At 37.2% G+C, this 20,341-nt stretch overlaps 1 protein-coding gene across 3 annotated transcripts in view; it reads left to right on the top strand.

Moving 5' to 3' along the window:
• Nucleotides 1–20,341, top strand: part of SLC4A4 (solute carrier family 4 member 4) — a 346,852-nt gene that overhangs the window by 318,317 nt on the left and 8,194 nt on the right. For all 3 annotated transcript variants that reach the window (XM_068542846.1, XM_068542845.1, XM_068542847.1), the window contains 5 exons: nt 3,650–3,828; nt 5,101–5,173; nt 12,575–12,643; nt 15,060–15,233; nt 17,484–17,645. In XM_068542846.1, the coding sequence (XP_068398947.1) occupies nt 3,650–3,828; nt 5,101–5,173; nt 12,575–12,643; nt 15,060–15,233; nt 17,484–17,645 (657 nt within the window). The remainder of the gene's footprint in view (nt 1–3,649; nt 3,829–5,100; nt 5,174–12,574; nt 12,644–15,059; nt 15,234–17,483; nt 17,646–20,341) is intronic.

The following is a 20,341-nucleotide window of genomic DNA, read 5'->3' as shown; positions in this document are numbered from 1 at the left end:
CCTAGTCCCGAGGTGCTGGGAGTTCCAAGGTGGTGGCACTTACACTGAGATCTCACACAACAGTAGGATTAGCTGAGTGAGACTGGGTGGGAAGAGGAACACAGGATGGCACAGGAATCACTGTATATGAACAGGCTTTATAAGAGGCGGTAACCCGGCAGGAATGAATGACCAAAATAATCCAGTGTGGCTGCAGTGAGAGAGGGAGGGTTGAGTCTGGAGAGGGAGCTCTGCAGAGGCAAATCAGGCAGCACCTTCAGGTCAAGTTGATAATTTTCCCTTCCTTTTAAGAGCATCAAGTAGTCTCAACGTGGTTGAGGGAAAGGAAGACTTTTTGAAGGGAGTGATGTCAAGAGGCAGAGTAATTATGTGTCTGTAATTATTTTGTCCCAGAACTTTTATTTATTCTGGTGGTTTTGCAGTTACCTTTGTATTCTACTTTCTGAAATCCTCATTCCACCTTCTTTGGTATTATGCAGCCCCTTTTTGCTAGTCTCCAGGATATCTAGCTCAAACTTGTTTTACTTGAAATAGCTTAAGAAAGCATGGAGGTGGCTCGGGGTAACATGCATGACTTTGTTGCAGTCAGTCTTCTTTTGACCCGTTGATCTGGCCAGTGTGCACATCCTTAGGTTATTAACAGTTTCCTTGGTGACAGGATTTGGGGATCCTGCCCATTGATTACCATGTTGGTACCTCTAATATGGTCTTGAGTGATTTAGTCTAAATAAGGCTTGAAACTATGTGGTATTTCCAGATGTTGTCCACCTCCCCTCTTCCCCCTCCAAAAGGTTCACATTTCTACCGATTAACAAATAAGTTTTAATTTTTTGTGTAGCTAATGAAGAGTTTATAGTTGCCACTCAAGAACGTATACATGCTATTTGTCATTCGCTTTTTAATTAATTGAGCATTGACTATGCATCATGTACTCTGCTTAGGTATTCAGGATACAGTCTAGCTCCTCATGTTACCTACAGTCTGATATCAAAGACAGATAAACACATCTACAATTTCAAAACAGTGTGATGAGTGCTGTGATAGAGGAAAGTGTAAAGTGATGGACAGGGGAACATAAAGGAGGAGACGTAACCTAACTAAACTCACCTATCTCACCTGGGCTGAGGAAGGAAAAGCTACCAGAAAAAAAAAAGGCTGATTTAAGTCTTAAGGATGAGTAGGGCTGGGCCAAGGAAAGAAGGAAAAGAGAGGTTATTCCGGGGAGGGATGCTATATGGGCAAAGACACAAAAGGCATTAGTGAGTAAGACATATTCAAGGAATTGCATATGGTTGAAAGTGGCCGTGATATAGGATCCAAGTAGGGCAGAGGTCAAAGCTGAGGCTGCAGATGTAAACAGAGGCCAGATCATGAATGGCCAACACATCCACAGGCAGGAGTGAGCAAATCCTGTATGCTCCACCTTAAGGAAGAGCCAGAATCCACCCACTTCTTGCTATGTTCACTGGTACCACCCTGGTTCTAACCATGACAGTCTCTTGCATGGGTCATGGCACCAGGCTCCTAACTGGTTGCCGTTTTCTTCAGTCTGTTCCTAACCCAGCAGCCGTGGTGTTTAGGACATAAGCAGATCATCTCATCCTTCCCTTTAAAACCCTACAGTGGCTTCCGACGGTACTCAGAGTACAAGTCCAACTTCTCATAGTTCTCTTTAGTGCTTACTACTGTTTTAGATACTGTATAGTTTACTTATTTATGTTGTTTATTGTTGTCTCTGTCAGTAGAATGTAAACTCCATGAGCTCAGGAATTTTTGTCTGTTTTATTTGCAAATATGTCACTAACATCCAAGCCTGTGCTGGTTACGAGGTTGGCAGTCAGAATTTGTTGAAAGAATGAATGACTGAGACCCCACACGTAGCAGGATATTCACCTCATTAGTCACTACTGAACAAGTTATTTCCGTTCATCCTCACCTTGGCCCCCTTTCCACTGCCTTAACCCACTCCCAGTTCAAACCCTTATGCTTTCAAACCATTTGTACTGCAGTGAACTGGTTTTCTGAATATGTATCCACCTATTTGTCTCTCAAGGAGATTTTCATTCTTAGCCAAACCTGGACTAAGTAAAAATTATGCTTTTCTTTCTGTGTCAGCTGTGATGAGTTCTCTGAGAACATGATTAGACCTGTGTGTGCCAGCCAGGGGTGAAATCGTGACATTTCAGTGAGAAGAGAGCAGCGTTCTGAGTAACTGTAACAGGATCTGAATGATAACAGTCACCGGGTTCCTAGTGTAAAGACCATTCTCATTTTTTAAAGCCAACCTCTCTGTTTCCTCAGATTGGTCGTGCTAAGCCTCTTGGCGCTGCTGCTTCCATGCTGTGAAAATGTACTGCTCTGTTTTCTCAGGCTCCGTAGGGGTATTAGGTATTTGATTTCTTCATAAATAGAGCAGAGAAATACAACCAGAGAATAACATTGTGGACACATTGAACAATATTTATTTAGTGAGTAAAAGAGCTAGACCTTTTGTTACATTGTCTGCTCTTCCAGTCAGTAAATGTTATTGTGACTATCTGGCAATGTTTGAAATCAGCCTATTCTTATTAAGGAGGTACAATTACCTTAATTATAATGTTTCATAGGTTGTTAAACAATTATTTTCATGTACTATTAAGGGTGAGAAAGGGTCTTCTATGTACTTTTTTGTCTTTATTTTTTTAATTGAAGTGTCGTTGATTTACAATGTTGTGTTAGTTTCAGGTGCACAGCAGAGTGATTCAGCTTTTTATAATTTATATGTATTTTTTATATATACTTGTATATGTATTTTTATTTATATATATATATATATAAATCTATTCTTTTTCAGATTCTTTTCCATTATAGGTTATTATAAGATATTGAATATAGTTCCCTGTGCTATACAATAGGCCCTTGTTGGTTCTCTATTTTATATGTAGTAGCATGTATATGTTAATCCCAAACTCAAAATTCCCCACCCCCCTTTGCCCTTTGGTAACCATAAATTTGTTTTCTATATCTGTGAGTCCATTTCTGTTTTGAAAATGAGTTCATTGGTATCATTTTTTTAGATTTCACATATAAGTGTTAAGGTTGCTTGTCTTAACGTTGCTTTCACATCATTAGTCTACATGTGCTGAATACTGTCTGGGTAACAGCATATTGCTAGTCAAGCAGAGAAGGCATCATGCCTGTTTTTAAGGTACCTATCCTGTTTATGTTAAAAACAACCAGTATTACTATTGCTACTGTCACCATTTATTGAGCTTCTACTCTGTAACTATCACTGCCATTTAAGTTCCTACAAGGTGATTTGCCTCAATTACTTCATTGAAGGATGTCAGTAACTCTTCGAGGTAGTCCTATATCTCCATTGTTCCAATTATGTAATTGGATGCAGAGACGATAATTAACAATACGCAAATAATAAACTGTGACTTAAATCAGGCTAGAGGAGGTGTGTCATGTGGCAGCTTTGCGTTGAATTGTTAGGGGGATAGTATGAGGAAGATAAAGTCTCGTTCAAGGACCTCATCTTCTGGTAGGTATGTGTATCAAGCAAAGCGAATTGGTTTCTTTGGGTAATCTTAACTCCCATCTGGAAGTATGACTAGATAGCAGTATGAGTGCTTTCTTCACATGGTTTTGTGACCTCTTGCTACAGAAAGGAGCTGGATATCACCTGGATCTCTTTTGGGTGGCCATCCTCATGGTGGTGTGCTCCTTCATGGCCCTTCCGTGGTACGTGGCTGCTACTGTCATCTCCATTGCTCACATCGACAGTTTGAAGATGGAGACAGAGACTTCTGCACCTGGAGAACAACCAAAATTCCTAGGAGTGAGGTGTGTTACGTCAGAGAAAAATGGCTCCATAGAACATACCATGCTCACATCTGTGTGTCAGTCAGAAGGAAGCGGACAAATGTGGAGGAGAAAGGGCTGGTGATGAATAATTTATTCCTGTACTTGATGTTCTAGAAAGGACTACATTTTCATGTGAAAGAGTCTTCCATAATTTCTGGAGTTCACTTTTTATCTTACATACATTCCCTTTGATTAACAGCAGACTAAATTATGCAGAGTAAAAACACAGACAGGTCATTCATTTTCTTCAACATGCAGGTCATTTTAGTGCTGTGGTACATACTCTATCACAATCATATATATATAGCCAGACCCTTTAATTTTTCAGCTCTGTTGAGACTCCCTAAAACTCTTGAGTCTGCTTATGATTCTCAAGATGCTATGAAAGGAGGGAATTCCCTGGCAGTTCAGTGGTTATGACTCGGCCTTTTCATTACCAGGGCCCCGGGTTCGACCCCCGGTCAGGGAACTAAGATCCGCAAGCCGCGCGGCCAAAAAAAGATTCTGTGAAAGGAGAGGAATTCTTATTTTCCAGTTCATTTTCTGTCCCGTAAGCACTGAGAAACCTTGACCTCCAGCAGTTAAATCTGGGTAGCCATGAAGAGCTCTTATGAGACCTTTATACTTTATTGCGTATTTTGCAGCGGACTCTGCCCCTAAGAGCTTGGGTGAATAGCTCACATGACAGAGCCATCGTTTCCCACGCCACAACAGTGGGTGATTTTTCTTGGGGGGAGGGGGTGTTGTATGGGAATCGTATTTGTTAAAAAAGTGCTTTTGTTGTTGTAGATTCGGAAATGAGACTGATGGGATTTATTGCACTTAGGAAATTTCCCTGAGCTGTTTGTTAATTAGAATGTGGGACGATGTAATAACTGTCTCCTATGAAGGAAGGTGTAATTACACAACAGTACAAGTTGTTTAAAGAATAAGGGCTTCAAGTAGGCCAGTAATTGATGGACCCAGAGCAAGTGATTTTTCTCTCCTGATTCTAAAAGGACAAAGGATTTAGCAGAATCACTTTTTTCTTGATGAATTCAAATCACATACTGCAATAGTTTTAAGAGAATTTTATAGTTCTGTTAAGCTTATATGCTGTCCTTGAGGTATTAATTACATATGATATCCGCACCTTTGCTGTCTTAGCCAAACAGTGATTCCATCAATGTATAGTATTTTCTGAAGGTGAAAAGGCAAAAGCATGTTTATGAAAACAAAAGGTAGATTGGTAATCTTTTGATTTGGTTTCAGGGAACAAAGAGTCACTGGAACCCTTGTGTTTATTCTGACTGGTCTGTCAGTCTTTATGGCTCCCATCTTGAAGGTAAATATGTGAAATACTCACTTCTTCCTCCTTCTCAGAACACTGACAGATAATTGGATATGTGAAGAGTAGAATTTCTTAAGAAATATCTGCAAGATCGTTATCACATCCATAACACACTGAATGAAGCAGGAGTCAGGTAGAATGAAGACTTTAAAAACTTTTACCTTGATTTCCTTCTCACTCCTCTTATTATTATTATTATTATTATTATTGCAGTTATTTGGTTGAACCATATTAAATTACCACTATTCAAATTTTTTGACCTATGCATATGGCAGTTTCATACAGTTCAATCTAGCTAACTGATCTCCACTCCCCATGACATTTTTCACTCTCCTTGTCTCCCTACATCCTTTCTTCCCATCACTTCCCATTTACTTGTCCCTAAATCCTGCCCTCCCTTCCCACATTAGACTCCTGGATAATATGAATGACTCATGATGATCATTTTGTAATTGTTCTCTTATTATTAATTACTGCTGACTGTGTTTCTGTATTCTTTGAATCAGAAGGCCTAATATCCACAAAGAAAGAATGGAATAAAATTACTGATTTATAACTAGAAAACTTTCGAAATGAACTTCTGAAGAAGAAAAATGATAGATTATTTAGAAAGTTAGGAGTCAATATATAGGTTTGATTGATGGGGTGAATGTTTAATAGATAAATATAAACTATATATGAAAGCATATTTAGAAGTAGAGATAGTACTTAAAAAGATTAATATATATCTGTCATTGAAGCTTCCAGTTTTCTTTTGTGACACAAATATATTATTCTTTTTTTTATTACATAACAAAACTAGCCAATTATTGCTAATTTGTATCTTATGCTTTGCATCACAGTACAAATCATGAATATCACCTATAGACCTAATAGCTCCCACTGTTAGCAATATCCTTCCAAATTTTTCTCTAAAAATTTTTGTGTATCTTTAAACAATTTTAATTTTTCAAAAGGTTTTTTGAATGCTTATTTAATTACACAAGTAATAGAGCAGTACATTCTTGGAAAGAATTCAAAGAATACAGAAGTACAGTGAAAGGCAAAAGCTCTCCATTTCTTTCCCATTAACACATTTATATGTCAATTGCCAATCAGATGAATTTGTGGAAAATAGAACTGTAATTTCTTAACTTATAGCTAGGACTGACTTTGCCTTCAGCGTATTTAGATTAGTGCATACATTATGCACAAAATACTTTGTAAACAGTTAAAAGATTTAAATATCTTTTGTCACTGGTTTCTACAATGTCAATTAGCTGGTTTAATTTCTGACTGGAATCATGAAGGAATATGTATCTCATGTAATATGTGGGGAAGTAAAACTAAAAGTAATTGCAAGGAGTTCATTTCTGGTTATATACAAAGGACCTTAAAAAAGGACAGATCTTATGTTCTGTGAGGACAGAGGGAAATCTGTTGTCAGTTTTGCTAGTACAGAGCGAATTGTGGGGGAGGTTTGAGTTGTTGTGAGTTTCACAGCATCAAATCCACTGCCAAAGTGCTCTGTGTTCCTCTATTGCCCCGTAGACGCCAGCACATCAGCTGGTGGAAAAGTCTAATGACAGCTTTTTACCGCATAGGCAATGGGACCTCATCCGGACAGATCAACTTGTAGAGATCATTGTAGGTAATTATGACCTCACATTGTGGGAGGCTCTCCTAGGAAGGAGTTTGCCCCTGGGACCCCTGAAGGTGGATTCACATGACACAACTGCCAAGTCTCTTTTATAGGGTCTCTTAGTGCTTAAGCCACTAGTAAGAGATAAATAGAAATCTTCCCATCAGTTCGTATGTACTCATCACCACCCACTCTTTCTTTAATTTTATTTTTATATTATTTCTTTTCAATAATGCAGTATAAAATCCTAACTCAGAAAAGTCAGATGTGTTTAAAAATTCTTTTTTGTTTGTTTGTTATAGCAAATTGGCTTTAATCTTGGAGAATCTGTCAACTGAGTGATCATGCATGATTCCAAAGGGACACAGAGAACAAACAGTGTGTAAACTGCTATTTTTAGCAAGAGATGCAAGGCCTCTTCCTAACTCTTTTCTCACCCAACTATGGCTGCAGAGGAGTTAAAGCTGAAAGCACTTTTGTTCTTCATTTTACGATTCTTTTTGCCCCTGATATGCAAAGCACCGTAGTATCTACGGGTACAGATTATAATACAGAGAAAGGAAAAAGATAGATGTAAGGGATCAGTGAGTATGAGCTGCTTTTGCTTTGACCTTCCTTAAGTACTCATGTTCTGGCTCACCCTCATTCAGGTACTAGTGTCCATAATTGTGGCGATTTCTACCTGAAAACTTTGGGTTAATGCAAAGAGTCAGTGTAAGCATCAGTGAAAAAGGCAGTTCAGCAAACATTTTTGGTAGGCCATCTTTTGCCCAAACTGTGGGAAATGAAATTGTTTAGTTAGTGTAGTTTCCAACATATCGTGGGGAACCTGGATTTAAAAACAACAAGGATAAAATAGTCTAGCATTGACTCTTGTGGTTTGTTACTTCAGCAAGTGAGGCTATTCCTTACTTCAGGAATCACATCTGAAAAGGTCAGCCAATTTCAGATCAGGTGCCCTTCTTAGCGCTGAAGTTTGGTAAGTTATGTGCTTTCACTACAGAACCCTTGTTAGCTCATCCGAAAAGTCAACACAGGAAGAAGTAGATGTTGAGAGTAGTTTAACTAAAACCTAAGTTACGCCTAAGAAGAAGTCAAGATTAACAATTAACCTCAGAATTCACTCAGAAAGTGGTGTCATGAGTTACCTTGGAGGAGGGAATCTTTTTTCCTCCACTATGTGACTATGTGTGTTTTAAAGAAACAGGTGATGACTTTAGGGAATGGTTTTACTTAAAAGAGCTGCCTTTGAAAGGCAGATCGAATGAATGAAATCAAGAGAAGCTTGTGACTTTTAAAAATGAGATGGCTCAACACCTTCCCTCCCAACTCCCTGCGTCCATCACAGGTTTGGTGGCCTCCAGTGATGCTAGTTATTTTCTCCCATGCATTAAGCAGTGTGGGTAGTTGTTCCCCGTACCTACTTGGGCAGACTTACTTTGAACATTGATTACTTCGAAGTTGATGACCTCTGTTCTGATCTCTTTGCCGAAATCTGTCTTTTTACATAGAAGAATGTAAGGAATCATAGTGTACTAGCTTTAAATTCAGGAGGCTACCCCTTGACCTTGGCCAGCAACAGTGGCGCATGCCTCAAATCTCACCATTGATTCAGTACAGAACTGCTGGGAAACAGGAATAACTGGCTTCCCAGGCTGGCTAGATAGTTTCGATCTGTGTTTCTGCAGCAGAAATACTGCCTGTTAAGCTAGTGCTCTGTATGGGGAGACTGGGTAGACCAAAGAGCAGCAAAAAGATGAAAGACAGTTCCTGGAGCTTACTTTTTCCATACTTCTGGCAAGCCCAAACAAATAAAGATCAAGAAAAGTTCACTGCTACTTCTGTTCCCTTTGCTTGAATTAATTTATCTTTAACAGGAGGAGTAGCCAAAATTTATCTTTCAGATTTGTTCAGTGTTCTAAAATGTGGAGGATAGTGTTTAATTTGTATTTGACAACATTTGTTGGGCTCCTGCTGTATGCCGTACACTCTGTTCAGTAACAGAAAAACAAGGAGACATGATAATGAAGATACTGCTGCTGATGATCTTGTTGAAGTTGATTGTAATAGAAGCTCCCATTTATTGAGCTTGGCCTTGGACTAAGGGCTCTGCACAGGTTTTTTATATTTAGTTCTCCAGTCACACCTCCAAAAAGTGTACTTACTTATGATTGAATCCACTGTATAGATAATAAAAACTATGAGTAACTTGCCAGGTCACAAAGTTCTTAAATGGTAGAGCCAAGATTTGAACTCAGGCAGTTCTGACTCCAAAGCTTGATCTCATAGCCATCATGGTTTACCACCTTTTAAATAAAACAGTATTTGCCCTCTAAGAACTCATTCATTTTCATTTCTCATGAGATGATCTTCCCCAGCTTCTCTGATCTGATTTCTGATTCTCTTATGTTGTGAGAAAGATGGCATTTTTACAAACTGCTCACCATAGCTCACTCCACAGTTTCTTGTGACGAGGGACCAGATTGCAAGTCAGCAGCTTCCTTACATTGATTTTTAAGGCTTAAGGGTATTAGGATATTATTTTAATAACATGTTCCTGAAGACAGCTGTTATAGTTGAAAAAGCAATATTGTAGAGCCTAGATAAAACCAAGCCTTCAAGTCTGACCTTGGTAGCCATCCTTCTGTCCTAAACTCCTGCCACCCAAACCCACCACAGAGGGGCCAGAGAAAGTGGGACTTTGCACTTGTAGGCTTCTTGACTTGTCACTATAAGTTCTGATGATAATGACATCAGTGCCACATTTATCAAGCGTCTATTTTGAGCCAGGCACTGAACTAAATGTTTGTGCTATGTAATCTTTATCATAAGCACTATATGGGTGAGAATATTGAGGATAGGGGAAGTTGATCGTTTTCTCTGGGTTGCACAATGGGTAGTGCCAGAATTGGAACCCAGGTCTGTCTAACTTTTATGCCCACGATCTTATCAGGACCTCATTCTGCGTTTTATACGCACACACCCACACACTGACTATGATTCTGCGGGGAGACCTCACTCTTATACTGAATTCTGTGCTGTGGACGCTACAGCCTCTCTTTTTTATTAAATTTACCCTTTTTACATTTTTTTTTATGAGAATACTCTAACACCATCAGAAAATCAAAGGGAGGGTTAAGTCACCAGAATTTGAAAAATGTGGTAACATAGTCTGAATATGTTAAATATTGATCTCATCTCAGTTTCACTATTCTGCCTGGTTATAGGATCAAGCACTTAATTTTTTCATTTTTAATTTTCATTAAAAGCATTGTAATATTTGTTTACAATTATGCTTTTTGGCTTTCTGGGTATGATTGATTATTTATATAATTTTTTGCATAATTTTATCATTTGGCACTTCTTGATATGCCTATGAACCTAGTATACCCTGTGTTTTTTATATTTTAATTTCTCCTGTCTTGCTTTATAAAAATGTCTACCTGCTATTACTATGTATATTATACTAGTTTAACTTAAAACAGGATCCTACCTTTTTAAAACACATTCTTCTTTTCCTTCCTTTGGGAAATTTCTATTGTGATGAATGATTCTATTGTGATGAATTTTGAAGGATTGACCTCCTAACATGACTCATGAACCAAATCCAATAAAAGGTATCCTCTAACCCAGTAATTCTGTTAAATTTCATCAGAATTTCCAAACTGGAAGATTTTTATTGAGACACTACACATTCATAAAGAAAATGGTGAATTTCATAAGACATTTGTATCACTTTGAAATTGGCTAAAAATCAAATTAATAGCCTTCTTTATATGTACTATTTTCACCAAAGAATAATTTTTTAAAAACATTATCATATCTAAATCTGTTCTCCTACCCATTCCCCATTCTGAGTTAATGCTACCTTCTGATTTTATTTTGTGGTAGATTTGGCAAATACCTGTCATCGTCCGTTCAGAGAGAACAGACCTAGGCACCAAGGCACAAGTTGCCTTCACTCTGGCATTAGAACTACATGAGAGAAAATACTTAACTAAGCTTAGGTGAGGGGTTGGGCTAAGGCCCAAGATCATCTATGTGATTACTTTCTTTCAAGTCAGAAAAACACTCAAATTAAAAAATAACTACTGCAGGATTTCTAACTAGTTTCCCATGAGCTCTATACTTCTTTTTTCCCCTTCCACCTTTCATTTCTTCCCAAGAAATTAGAAATGACATGCTAAGAAATCTTCATATATTAAGGAAGAATGGAAGTGGCTTTGTCTATAGAAGATGTTTTAAAAATTAAGAAATAAGTCAAAACTATGAAAGGGTCTTTTTGTTAGTTTCCTATTGTATTTTTTGGTAAATTTGTACGGAGGCATCATAGAATGGAAACACGCACGTTCTTAAAGGAAATAAAGGCACATGTCCCAGCGTAAGTGGCTTGAATGTAATGTGTTCACCTCTTTGTGGTGACTGTTGGGTATTACAGCCCACACGGCTTCCCTGCCACTCACACTGTCTCTCCCACCACCTTCAACATTCAATCTCATCTATTTTTTTTCTGAGCTCAAGATCAAATTAACTATGTTAAAGTTGTTAGTCTTTTTTAGAAGAAGCATGCAATGTTTTATATAAATAAGTATATTTATTCCATATACGTTTAACAATTTTTACAGCTAACCAATAACAATTAGAGGCAGTTGTGACCCGTTCTGGAATTTACTGTTTCTCTAGTAGTAGCCAAAGGGTCTCAGATACAGAACTGTTTGAGGTGATCACAAGGAGAGGCTGATAGAAATTGTGCTTCAATTTCTTAATACATGTGATAGTTCTTTAAAAATTACTCTAAAGTTATACTGTTTTCTGGCTACAGCGGTCTCCTTTGTGCAGATTTGGTAAGATTGGACTTAATTGATTGTGGTTTTAGTATTTGAGCTTTGAAAACTCCTGAACTTGAACTTCTTTTCAAAATCCAAGCTCGAGAACCCTTTTTTTTTTATTGTTGTTCAGATAGAAGACTTCCCGGAAACAGAGTCACCCCTGATTTGCTTGGTTTCCACAGTACTAGAGACATTTCAAAGGTCTACGTACGAATAGACGAAACTTAGGAACATCGTCTTGGAACTTCCCATTGTTAAAACACTTCACACTAGTGTACAAGACTCTTGCTAATTAATGCATGAAATGTATTAATTCCATTTTTAAAGATGTGTATTAATCCGTGTGTGTAATTAATTGCTTCCAGATGCTCCATGCTCCTTTCAAGCAGTGTTCTCATTAATTAGTCCTCTTAATATTCCTAAGAGGAAGAAAGGGGACAGTTGTTTGATGTTTACTTAATTGAAAGAGGCATTTATACACCGAGCTGATAGATCATTTGGTGAAAATTATTTAGAGAAAAGTCAACGGACTATTGGGAAAGGAACTTTGGTCTCCGGAGTGGGGCAGCCCTCTACCTCTCTTTCTGCTTCACCGTCCATGCATGCATCTAGTTTACATGGTCATTCCTTTTAAGGGGAAAGGATAACAGAGACTTTTTTTTTCCCATTAAAAAGTCATTTTTAAGGTCATGCATTCTAATTGTTAAAAAAATGCAAACAAGAATCAAATGAAAATTGAGTCTCCTTCACCCTCCTGTGTTGCTTTCTGGTACAAAGAGTTTAGAAGTTTATCAATGATGAGTTAAGCACACTGATCAGTGTGGTCACTGTATTATTAAGTCCTATCTTTTAGTCTCAGATTTAGCCTTTATTTAAACTATCGCTCTCTCGTACTGTTTTTATTATTATTGTTCTAAACCTTTCTCCAATTTTTTTCCATCCTAGTTTATTCCCATGCCTGTACTCTATGGCGTGTTCCTGTATATGGGGGTAGCATCTCTTAATGGTGTGCAGGTAAGTTTTCCATAGCAATCTCAGCAGAGTCATATTCTTCTAGTAGTATTAAAAACAGTCCAATAATAGATCATTGAAGAAAAGTGCTAATCCTTAACTGCTGAGTTTTTAAAATGCATTTATTTTCGACTTTCTCCACCATTCACCTGTGTTCCTGATTTAATTAACAAAGTTAGCTTGTGTTAAAAAATGTTATCATACATACCCATTCTTGAAATAAGCTGTTAGAAGCCATTTGACTAGGAAACTGAGAGAGCTATCTCTGACCTTCCTCCCTCCCTCCCTCCCTCCCTCCCTCCCTTCCTTCCTTCCTTCCTTCCTTCCTTCCTTTCTTCCTTCCTTCGATGGAAATCTAACCTTTCAGTGTGCTCAAGATACTATTTATCCATTTGCCTTTACCTTATACTAAGAACAGACTATTCTTGTTTGATGTGCTTTTCGCATGGCTGAGATCATTGATCAAAAGTTTTGCACCAATACAAGAATCAAGTCAATGTGGTTAATGTGCTACCTTTGTCAAAAACTTCAGCTGTCACATCTTGGATAAAACTGGCCCTCTTTTAAAAAATCATTAGGGGAGACTTTGTAAGGGACTTTGTCTTTCAATTGAGGTTTAATTTAATTGGCACCAGGAAACTGGAAGTACTGCTGCTGCTTTCTGGCACCTTGTTAACTGTAGCCTTATTTAGCACTTAGTGATGTTTTAATGGGAAAAGACTGCATGTTCTGTGAACATCATAAGAATTTATTTAAACCCCTTCGTAATAGTCCTTGCTTTCATTTATTGAATTTAGATTAATTTGGTTTTAGAGTCAGATGGAGCTGGGCAACTGGGCAGACCCTCAAAAAGAGAAAAGGCTATTTTATTTTTCCTTGTTTAGGTCCATTGAGTAGAGTTCTTCACCATTTGGATATTTATTACAGAATACAAGGTGGTTTTTCATACATGTGACTAGAGGAATGTGAATGTGGGCTTACTTGTGCCCATGAAACTTTTGGGAAGTGTAAATGTGTAAAAATATTTTTACCTGACATTTTAAATATTCTTTATTACTTTAAATGGAAAAATATGAAACAAATATGGTGCCCAAATTAATAGTTCTTATTTTTGTTTGGCCTAAATAAGTCAGTCTAGATCAGAAGTTTGATTTTATGTGTTCTAAGTGTGTAATAGGTGGTTGGAGCTTAGTACATGTTTATTAAGTTAAATAGAAGGGGAAAAAATCAGTGATTCCATAACAGTGGGGAAAAAAATCCCTTGCTGAAGGGACAGCTAGTGGATTTCTTAAATTCTGCCATGGTGTTGCCCTATCACCTTTTCTCTTTACTTTTCTCTTGACTCTTCTTCTTTTAGACCTTTTTGGCAAGATCTGAGTTAGCAAAAAATTTTGTTACTCCAGTCTTTATAAATGGGAATGCTTCTACCAGTCAAAAATAGCTCTGGAGGAAGAAAGAAAACTCTTTAGATAGGAAATCACTTCAGAGAAGATTGTGATAGTCTATTTACTTTTACATTTTTCTCTTCCCTCCAGCAAGAAAGTAGAGATATTATTTCAGAGTTCTTATTACATAATTATTCAATTCAACAGCTATTTAGTGAGCATCTTACATCTGAAAGTTCCTATGATAGGTACTTAAGTATCATCCTTATCATCAGCATTGATGTAAACTCAGCTGTTATTCTTTGAAGCACAGCACCTGGCACATAGGCGCTCAGTAGTCATTTTAGTACCTGTTTATACATGACAGTGTAATAGCCTCTCCTAGATCAGGTATCTAGTTGTTGACGCTGTGAAACTCACTGTAATGTTCATGTGGCTTTTCTCTGAAAAGAAATGCTAATTCATTGCTAAATGTATTAGTTAAGGTATGCCATAGATAAATAATGTGGAATTTATGAAAATACCAATGCATTCCCATTTTCAAGTCAGATAGTTCCTTTATATCCTTGAAACATTATTGGAATATATATGATACATAGCGTCTCCTCTTCTTTTCAGATAAGACAGCTGAGGCACAGTTAGATACACGAGTTTGATGTCTTCCTTCAGCATGTTATTACTAGAATAGGCACAAGATCTTCTCTCTTAAGATGCAGACAATACAAGTAGAATGTAGGAGATGAGCATCTTTATTTTATATTTGGCTTTGAAACTTTATTCTTTGGTGGCCACTTTATCTCGTATAGCTGCATAATATTCCTGCAAAGTAATAACAGAAATTGGAAGGCTCATACTACGTCTTACCGTGTGAGACTGTATTTCTGCACTCCCTGACCAGTGTCCTCTAACCAGGACATTGCTTGCCTAAATTGTAGAGTATAAATCGCCAGTGGTTAGTTAGACGTGAAGAAATGACTTGGTGCTGCAGCTCTTGAAGTAATGTCCTTGTCCTCTCTTTCCCTTTCTTCCCCCAGTTCATGGATCGTCTGAAGCTGCTGCTGATGCCCCTGAAGCATCAGCCTGACTTTATCTACCTGCGCCATGTCCCCCTGCGCAGAGTTCACCTGTTCACTTTCCTGCAGGTGCTCTGTCTAGCCCTGCTCTGGATCCTCAAGTCAACCGTGGCTGCTATCATTTTCCCAGTCATGGTAGGGATGGTTTTAATTGAACCTACCCATGAGGTCACACCAGTATCGTGTGGTTATTGTAATATTGATGACACACGTGTCTCTTATGGGTGCTTCCAGTTTTGTTCCAGCTTTGACCTAATCGGTTTGATTGGGTGTAATTTAAGGTTGCCAGGTCTGGGGTTGTCTAGGCTGGACCTTGGAGTCGGACAGCTGAGTTTCAGATACTGGCTCTGGTTGGTGCTGATCAGTGAACTTCCCTGAGCTGCCATTAACTCATCAGTAAAATGAGAGCGGCGTCTTTGTTTTCATTCTGAGCATCAATAATGAATATAAAGTATATAGCACAATGCCTGACACATGGTAGACACAAGTGCACGTAACATTAGTTATTTTTAAAATACTGCTGTACATTGGGATTTGTCTAAATAACAGAGTACAGCACATTTCAGGCCAAATAATAGAGGACCAGTTTGGCAACTTATGAGAGATCATCCAGTGAATGGAAGAAATGGAGCGAGAAGCTTAGTTTTTGCAGTTCTTCTCCTTTGTATCATGCTAAGTTTAAGGGTAAGTCTGGGCTCTCTCTCCTGGCCATGTTATGACGAGAAAGAAGGTGAAACAACTAACATTCCACTCTGAATCACAAGTGAAAGAAGGGCAAAAGGAAACAATAGCTCTGTATTTGGCTTCATCATTGAATTTGTGTGTGTGAAATAATGCCATGTAGCTTTATTTTTATTTTTTTTTCTTTTTAATTAAGACTTTATTTTTTGAATAATCATTGAATTTTTACTGTAGCCTTACATTTCTCGCAAGAAAATGCACATGCATATGCTTGAAACAAGTCACAAAGCCAACCTCAGGTCTGGCTCTGTCTCCCCTGTAGCTTTGGAAATAGAACTTTAATATACAAACCATATTTTATTTTTTTACAAAAGTTTTCTTACTCTTAGCCAGAATTATTATTTTATTTTATGTATACTGGTTGTTTGTAATTGTTTTTTCCTCCAGGAAAGCAGAAAAAAATGGTGTCAAATATTAACGGTATTTGTGGAGTCAGATCTTTACTCTTGATGATCCCTTATGTTTTGCTTTTGAAAAAGAACTCTATTAACTTACTGGAAAACACACTGAGTATGAGAAAAGACTTCCATCTGCCTATTAATATAATTTACCCATGTATTAGTTTTGCTAAAGCCAGGAAAAACAAAGTTAGACCTCGATAAATTTGAAATATATCCAGCAAATCACTTATTGCTTGTGCTAAGTAATAATAAAAAATATTTTACCTTTATAAAGTATTTTTCATCTTTCAGAGCTTTTATTTGATCATAAAACAATCATGTAATATCAATAGGTCAGATGTTATTAATTTCTCTAAGAGATGAAGAGGCTGACATACAGCATAATATGGATAAAGACAACTGTTAATTTCACGCAGGGCCAGGACTTCTGAGTCCTACTGCATACTAATTTTACTGTTGAGCAAAGACATCTTTAAGATACCTTCAAGAGCAGTTCATAAAATCAAAGATACAGAGTTCAAGAATGCTAGGGTTAGAGTTAGAAAACTGGGACCCTTTGTAGTCTTCCTTTATCTGGCTTTGTGATCTTGGATAACTTAACTTACGTCACTAAGCTTTAATTTCCTCCGCTCTTGGATAGATACTAACATCTACCTTTCAGGTTTGTTGTGGGAATAAATGAGAAAATACTGTCTAAGAGTTTAGCACAGCGTCTGACTCAATTAATAGTGGTGATTGAAGTTGCCCCAGCAGATGAAATAGTCTGTGCAAACTCAAATACTACCTCATTATTAATACTTTGAAGATGTCTCAGTGTACTATGCGTTGTACAGATTTTCTTGACTTTCAAAAACCTGTGTAATGTTTTAATTTTGAATAATTAGAAATCATACACAGGCTGTTTTTTCCCTTGAAACTTTTAGATATTTTATTAAAAATCTGACATGGAAGAAAATGGTTTAAAAAATAATCTTTTCATATGGAAATTCCAAATGAAGGGATCATACAGTAAGGTGAACAAAATACAGTGAGTTAAAGTAAGGCTTCTATGAACCACCTTTCTCCATGAAGCAGATGCTTATGGTCTACTTAATGTAAGTCCATACAAGCAAGATGAGTTCTGTCATACTCTAGACTTGTACAAAATAGGTTTCTACTGACTTTGCTAGGGCAGTATTAGTACTCACTCTGACTTCTTATTCTGACATGGGTTCTTTCCTACTTTTTATATTTATTCTTCCAGATCTTGGCACTTGTAGCTGTCAGAAAAGGCATGGACTACCTCTTCTCCCAGCACGACCTCAGCTTCCTCGATGATGTCATTCCAGAAAAGGATAAGAAAAAGAAGGAGGATGAGAAGAAAAAGAAAAAGAAGAAGGGAAGTCTGGACAGTGACAATGACGATGTAAGGAGCTTTCTAAAATTCCGAAGTAAAATTCCAAAGTTAGTTAAACGAATGTGAAAATGGTATTCTTTTAACCCTTGTGTGCGATGTATGACTGAATTTCAAGGATGTTTACCTGGTCATGCTACTTGTCACTTTTCACCTTCCTTTGCCCTTTATTTTCTCTCTTTGTTTTTTTTTTAAGTATTTTCTGAAGTCCTTCTGTAACTGTGAATACACTGATAATGATATAATGACTTCTAAAAAAACAAAACCCACCATATCTAAAAAACTTCAATCTCTGATCTCGTACATAAAAAGGAAGCTTGCTTCGTAATGCTATAAAATGTATTGGGTTTATTATTGATAATCCAGGATTTAAATTTGAGATAATAACTCAGTTTTACATAATTTTAAGCCTAATGTGGACAAATGCTGGTGACCTCACCTCCTGTGATCTGTGTGTCTATTTGAGTGGGCTCTCAACCGAAGTTCTCTGCTATTGTACTTATCCTTGCATTGGGATTTGACATGATTTGAGATCACTTCTCTGTAACCTTTCAATAAAAAGGAGCGGAAATTGGAATTTGGGGTCTTTCTACATAATTATAGCAGTCAGTGTCATAATTTAGGTGATCCTCTTGCAATCGTATGACTAAGTTGAGAAATAAAATGTCCACTTTTTAGGAAGCCATTTCACAGAGATCTTGGTGTTTCAGTAGGGGTCTGTGATCAGTGCTAAGAGGAAATCTGGGATTTACTTTTCTTTAACACACACACACACACACACACACACACAAACACCCCAATAGCTTATCTCAGTAGCCTTTTGAAAGGACAGCCAAAATGACACCTTCTATACGAAGATTTGTAGGTTTGTTCTAGATTTTACACAATGCAGTATCCCCATTCTAGTGGAATCCCCAGTATCTCATTCTAACATGGGAGTCTAGTTAATTTTTGGTGTCTGCTCTGTACTTGATCATTTTGATGGATCAGGCATACCTTGTTCTTAATTGCTAAAGCAGCTCTTTATAGTATATTTTTGTTCCTGTTTTACAGACGGGGAAATTTAGACTGAGAAACGTTAAGTCATTTTTCTAAGTGTACACATATTGGCAAAGGCAAAACTCTCATCCAGGCCTGTCTGGTTATTTTCGATTGGTCAGGCTGTCTGATTGTATTATTTTTGGAGAACTTGGAAACAGTACAGTGAAGGGAGGCAACAGACAAAATTGGATTTCAGATAAATTGATCCAATAAGAAAAGGCTAAATATATGAGGCACATTTAGCTAAAGAGAAAAAGAGTCTGAGGGAGCTTTTGTGACTGTCACCATCCATCTTCAATGAGAACATGTATATAGATTTTCTGTTTGCAATGATGACAGAAAAAGAGAGAATGTGCTTAAACTGCAGAACAGATTAAGATGCAGTATTAAAAAGAATGATGCGTTTACACATTGAATAGAAATCAAAATTTGAAATAAATTTCTAGGCTACTCTAGACAAAAAAAAAAAAAAAAGAAAAACCTGCCAGAAATACTGAGATAATTAAAGCAGTATTTCATCTTGAATTTTCAAAACAAGTATTTCAGTTTATGTACATGTACATCAAACTTAAAATTCATTATACATTACAAATGTATGAAATAATATTATGGAATCCTCTTCTCTAATGGCTTTTAAGAAAAAAATAGCAATAAAATATCCACTTTTAAGAATGTTTTAAATTTAGTGCTCTCTAGTGTCAGAAGTTGGATCAAATGAGCTCCTGAGAAGGTCTTCTAAGTCTTAGATTTGATTTTCAACAAATCATATCTTATTTAAATAATGCTATTCTTATATTAATAATATTTATCATTTTGAATCCATATTTCCAACAGATTTCTTGAAGATAATGTGTGATTCTTGTTTCCTTCTTTTCCTCTTTTTCTTCCCCCGACCCCACCAAAACAAACAAACAAACAAGCTTATATATATATCCTAGACAGTGAATCCAGCCAGAGTATATCTGTGTAATACGTTCTGTGTGTTGAGGCCATTATTTGGGGTTCTCCATTTGAAATGTAGCTGTCCTGATGTTCACCTGGGCATCGTGTGGTGTGAGATCCATGGATGTCGGGAGCCACACGAGGGCATGGGAGTTCCAACTCTAATATTTGTGAGCAGAATTAGTGAAAATTATGGCTTGCCAGTATTTTGAGCTGCTCAGTCATTTTTGAACCCTCCCAGTAGGCTATGATTAAGGGTTGGCTGCCAACCTGTTCATCTATAAATGCTATTATCGGGGGAAACTTTGAAATACTGTAATAACACTTGTCCTTGACATTCTTACAAAGGTAGGGGCACATGGCATCTTCATTTTTTTTTCAAGTGAAGTACAATATTTTAATCTTTGAAAAGAATATTGTGGCTCATTACCCTCTTTAGATTCATCATAAAGAAATTTTCAATGTGCGTAGTAGCTCTATGTTAAGATTCATTTTTTTCTTACTTCCTTTCACCCCTAGTTCCTATTTTTTCCCTTTCAGCTAAAGGTCATCATCTCCTTGGTACTTTCAGTTAAGAGATGAATTCCATCTTTTGAGTCCAGGCATAGACATGGATTCAATATAATGAATTCTAACAAACAGTAAAGTGATAATCCTGTGGAAATCTGTTACAGTTTTGGCTTAGGTGGTCTGTTCTTTAAGAAGCTTCATGATTAGCTGCCTGG

This window comes from Eschrichtius robustus, chromosome 4 (assembly GCF_028021215.1).
Source record: "Eschrichtius robustus isolate mEscRob2 chromosome 4, mEscRob2.pri, whole genome shotgun sequence".
Taxonomy (NCBI): Eukaryota; Metazoa; Chordata; class Mammalia; order Artiodactyla; family Eschrichtiidae; genus Eschrichtius; species Eschrichtius robustus.
This window is presented reverse-complemented; position numbering and strand designations above follow the sequence as displayed.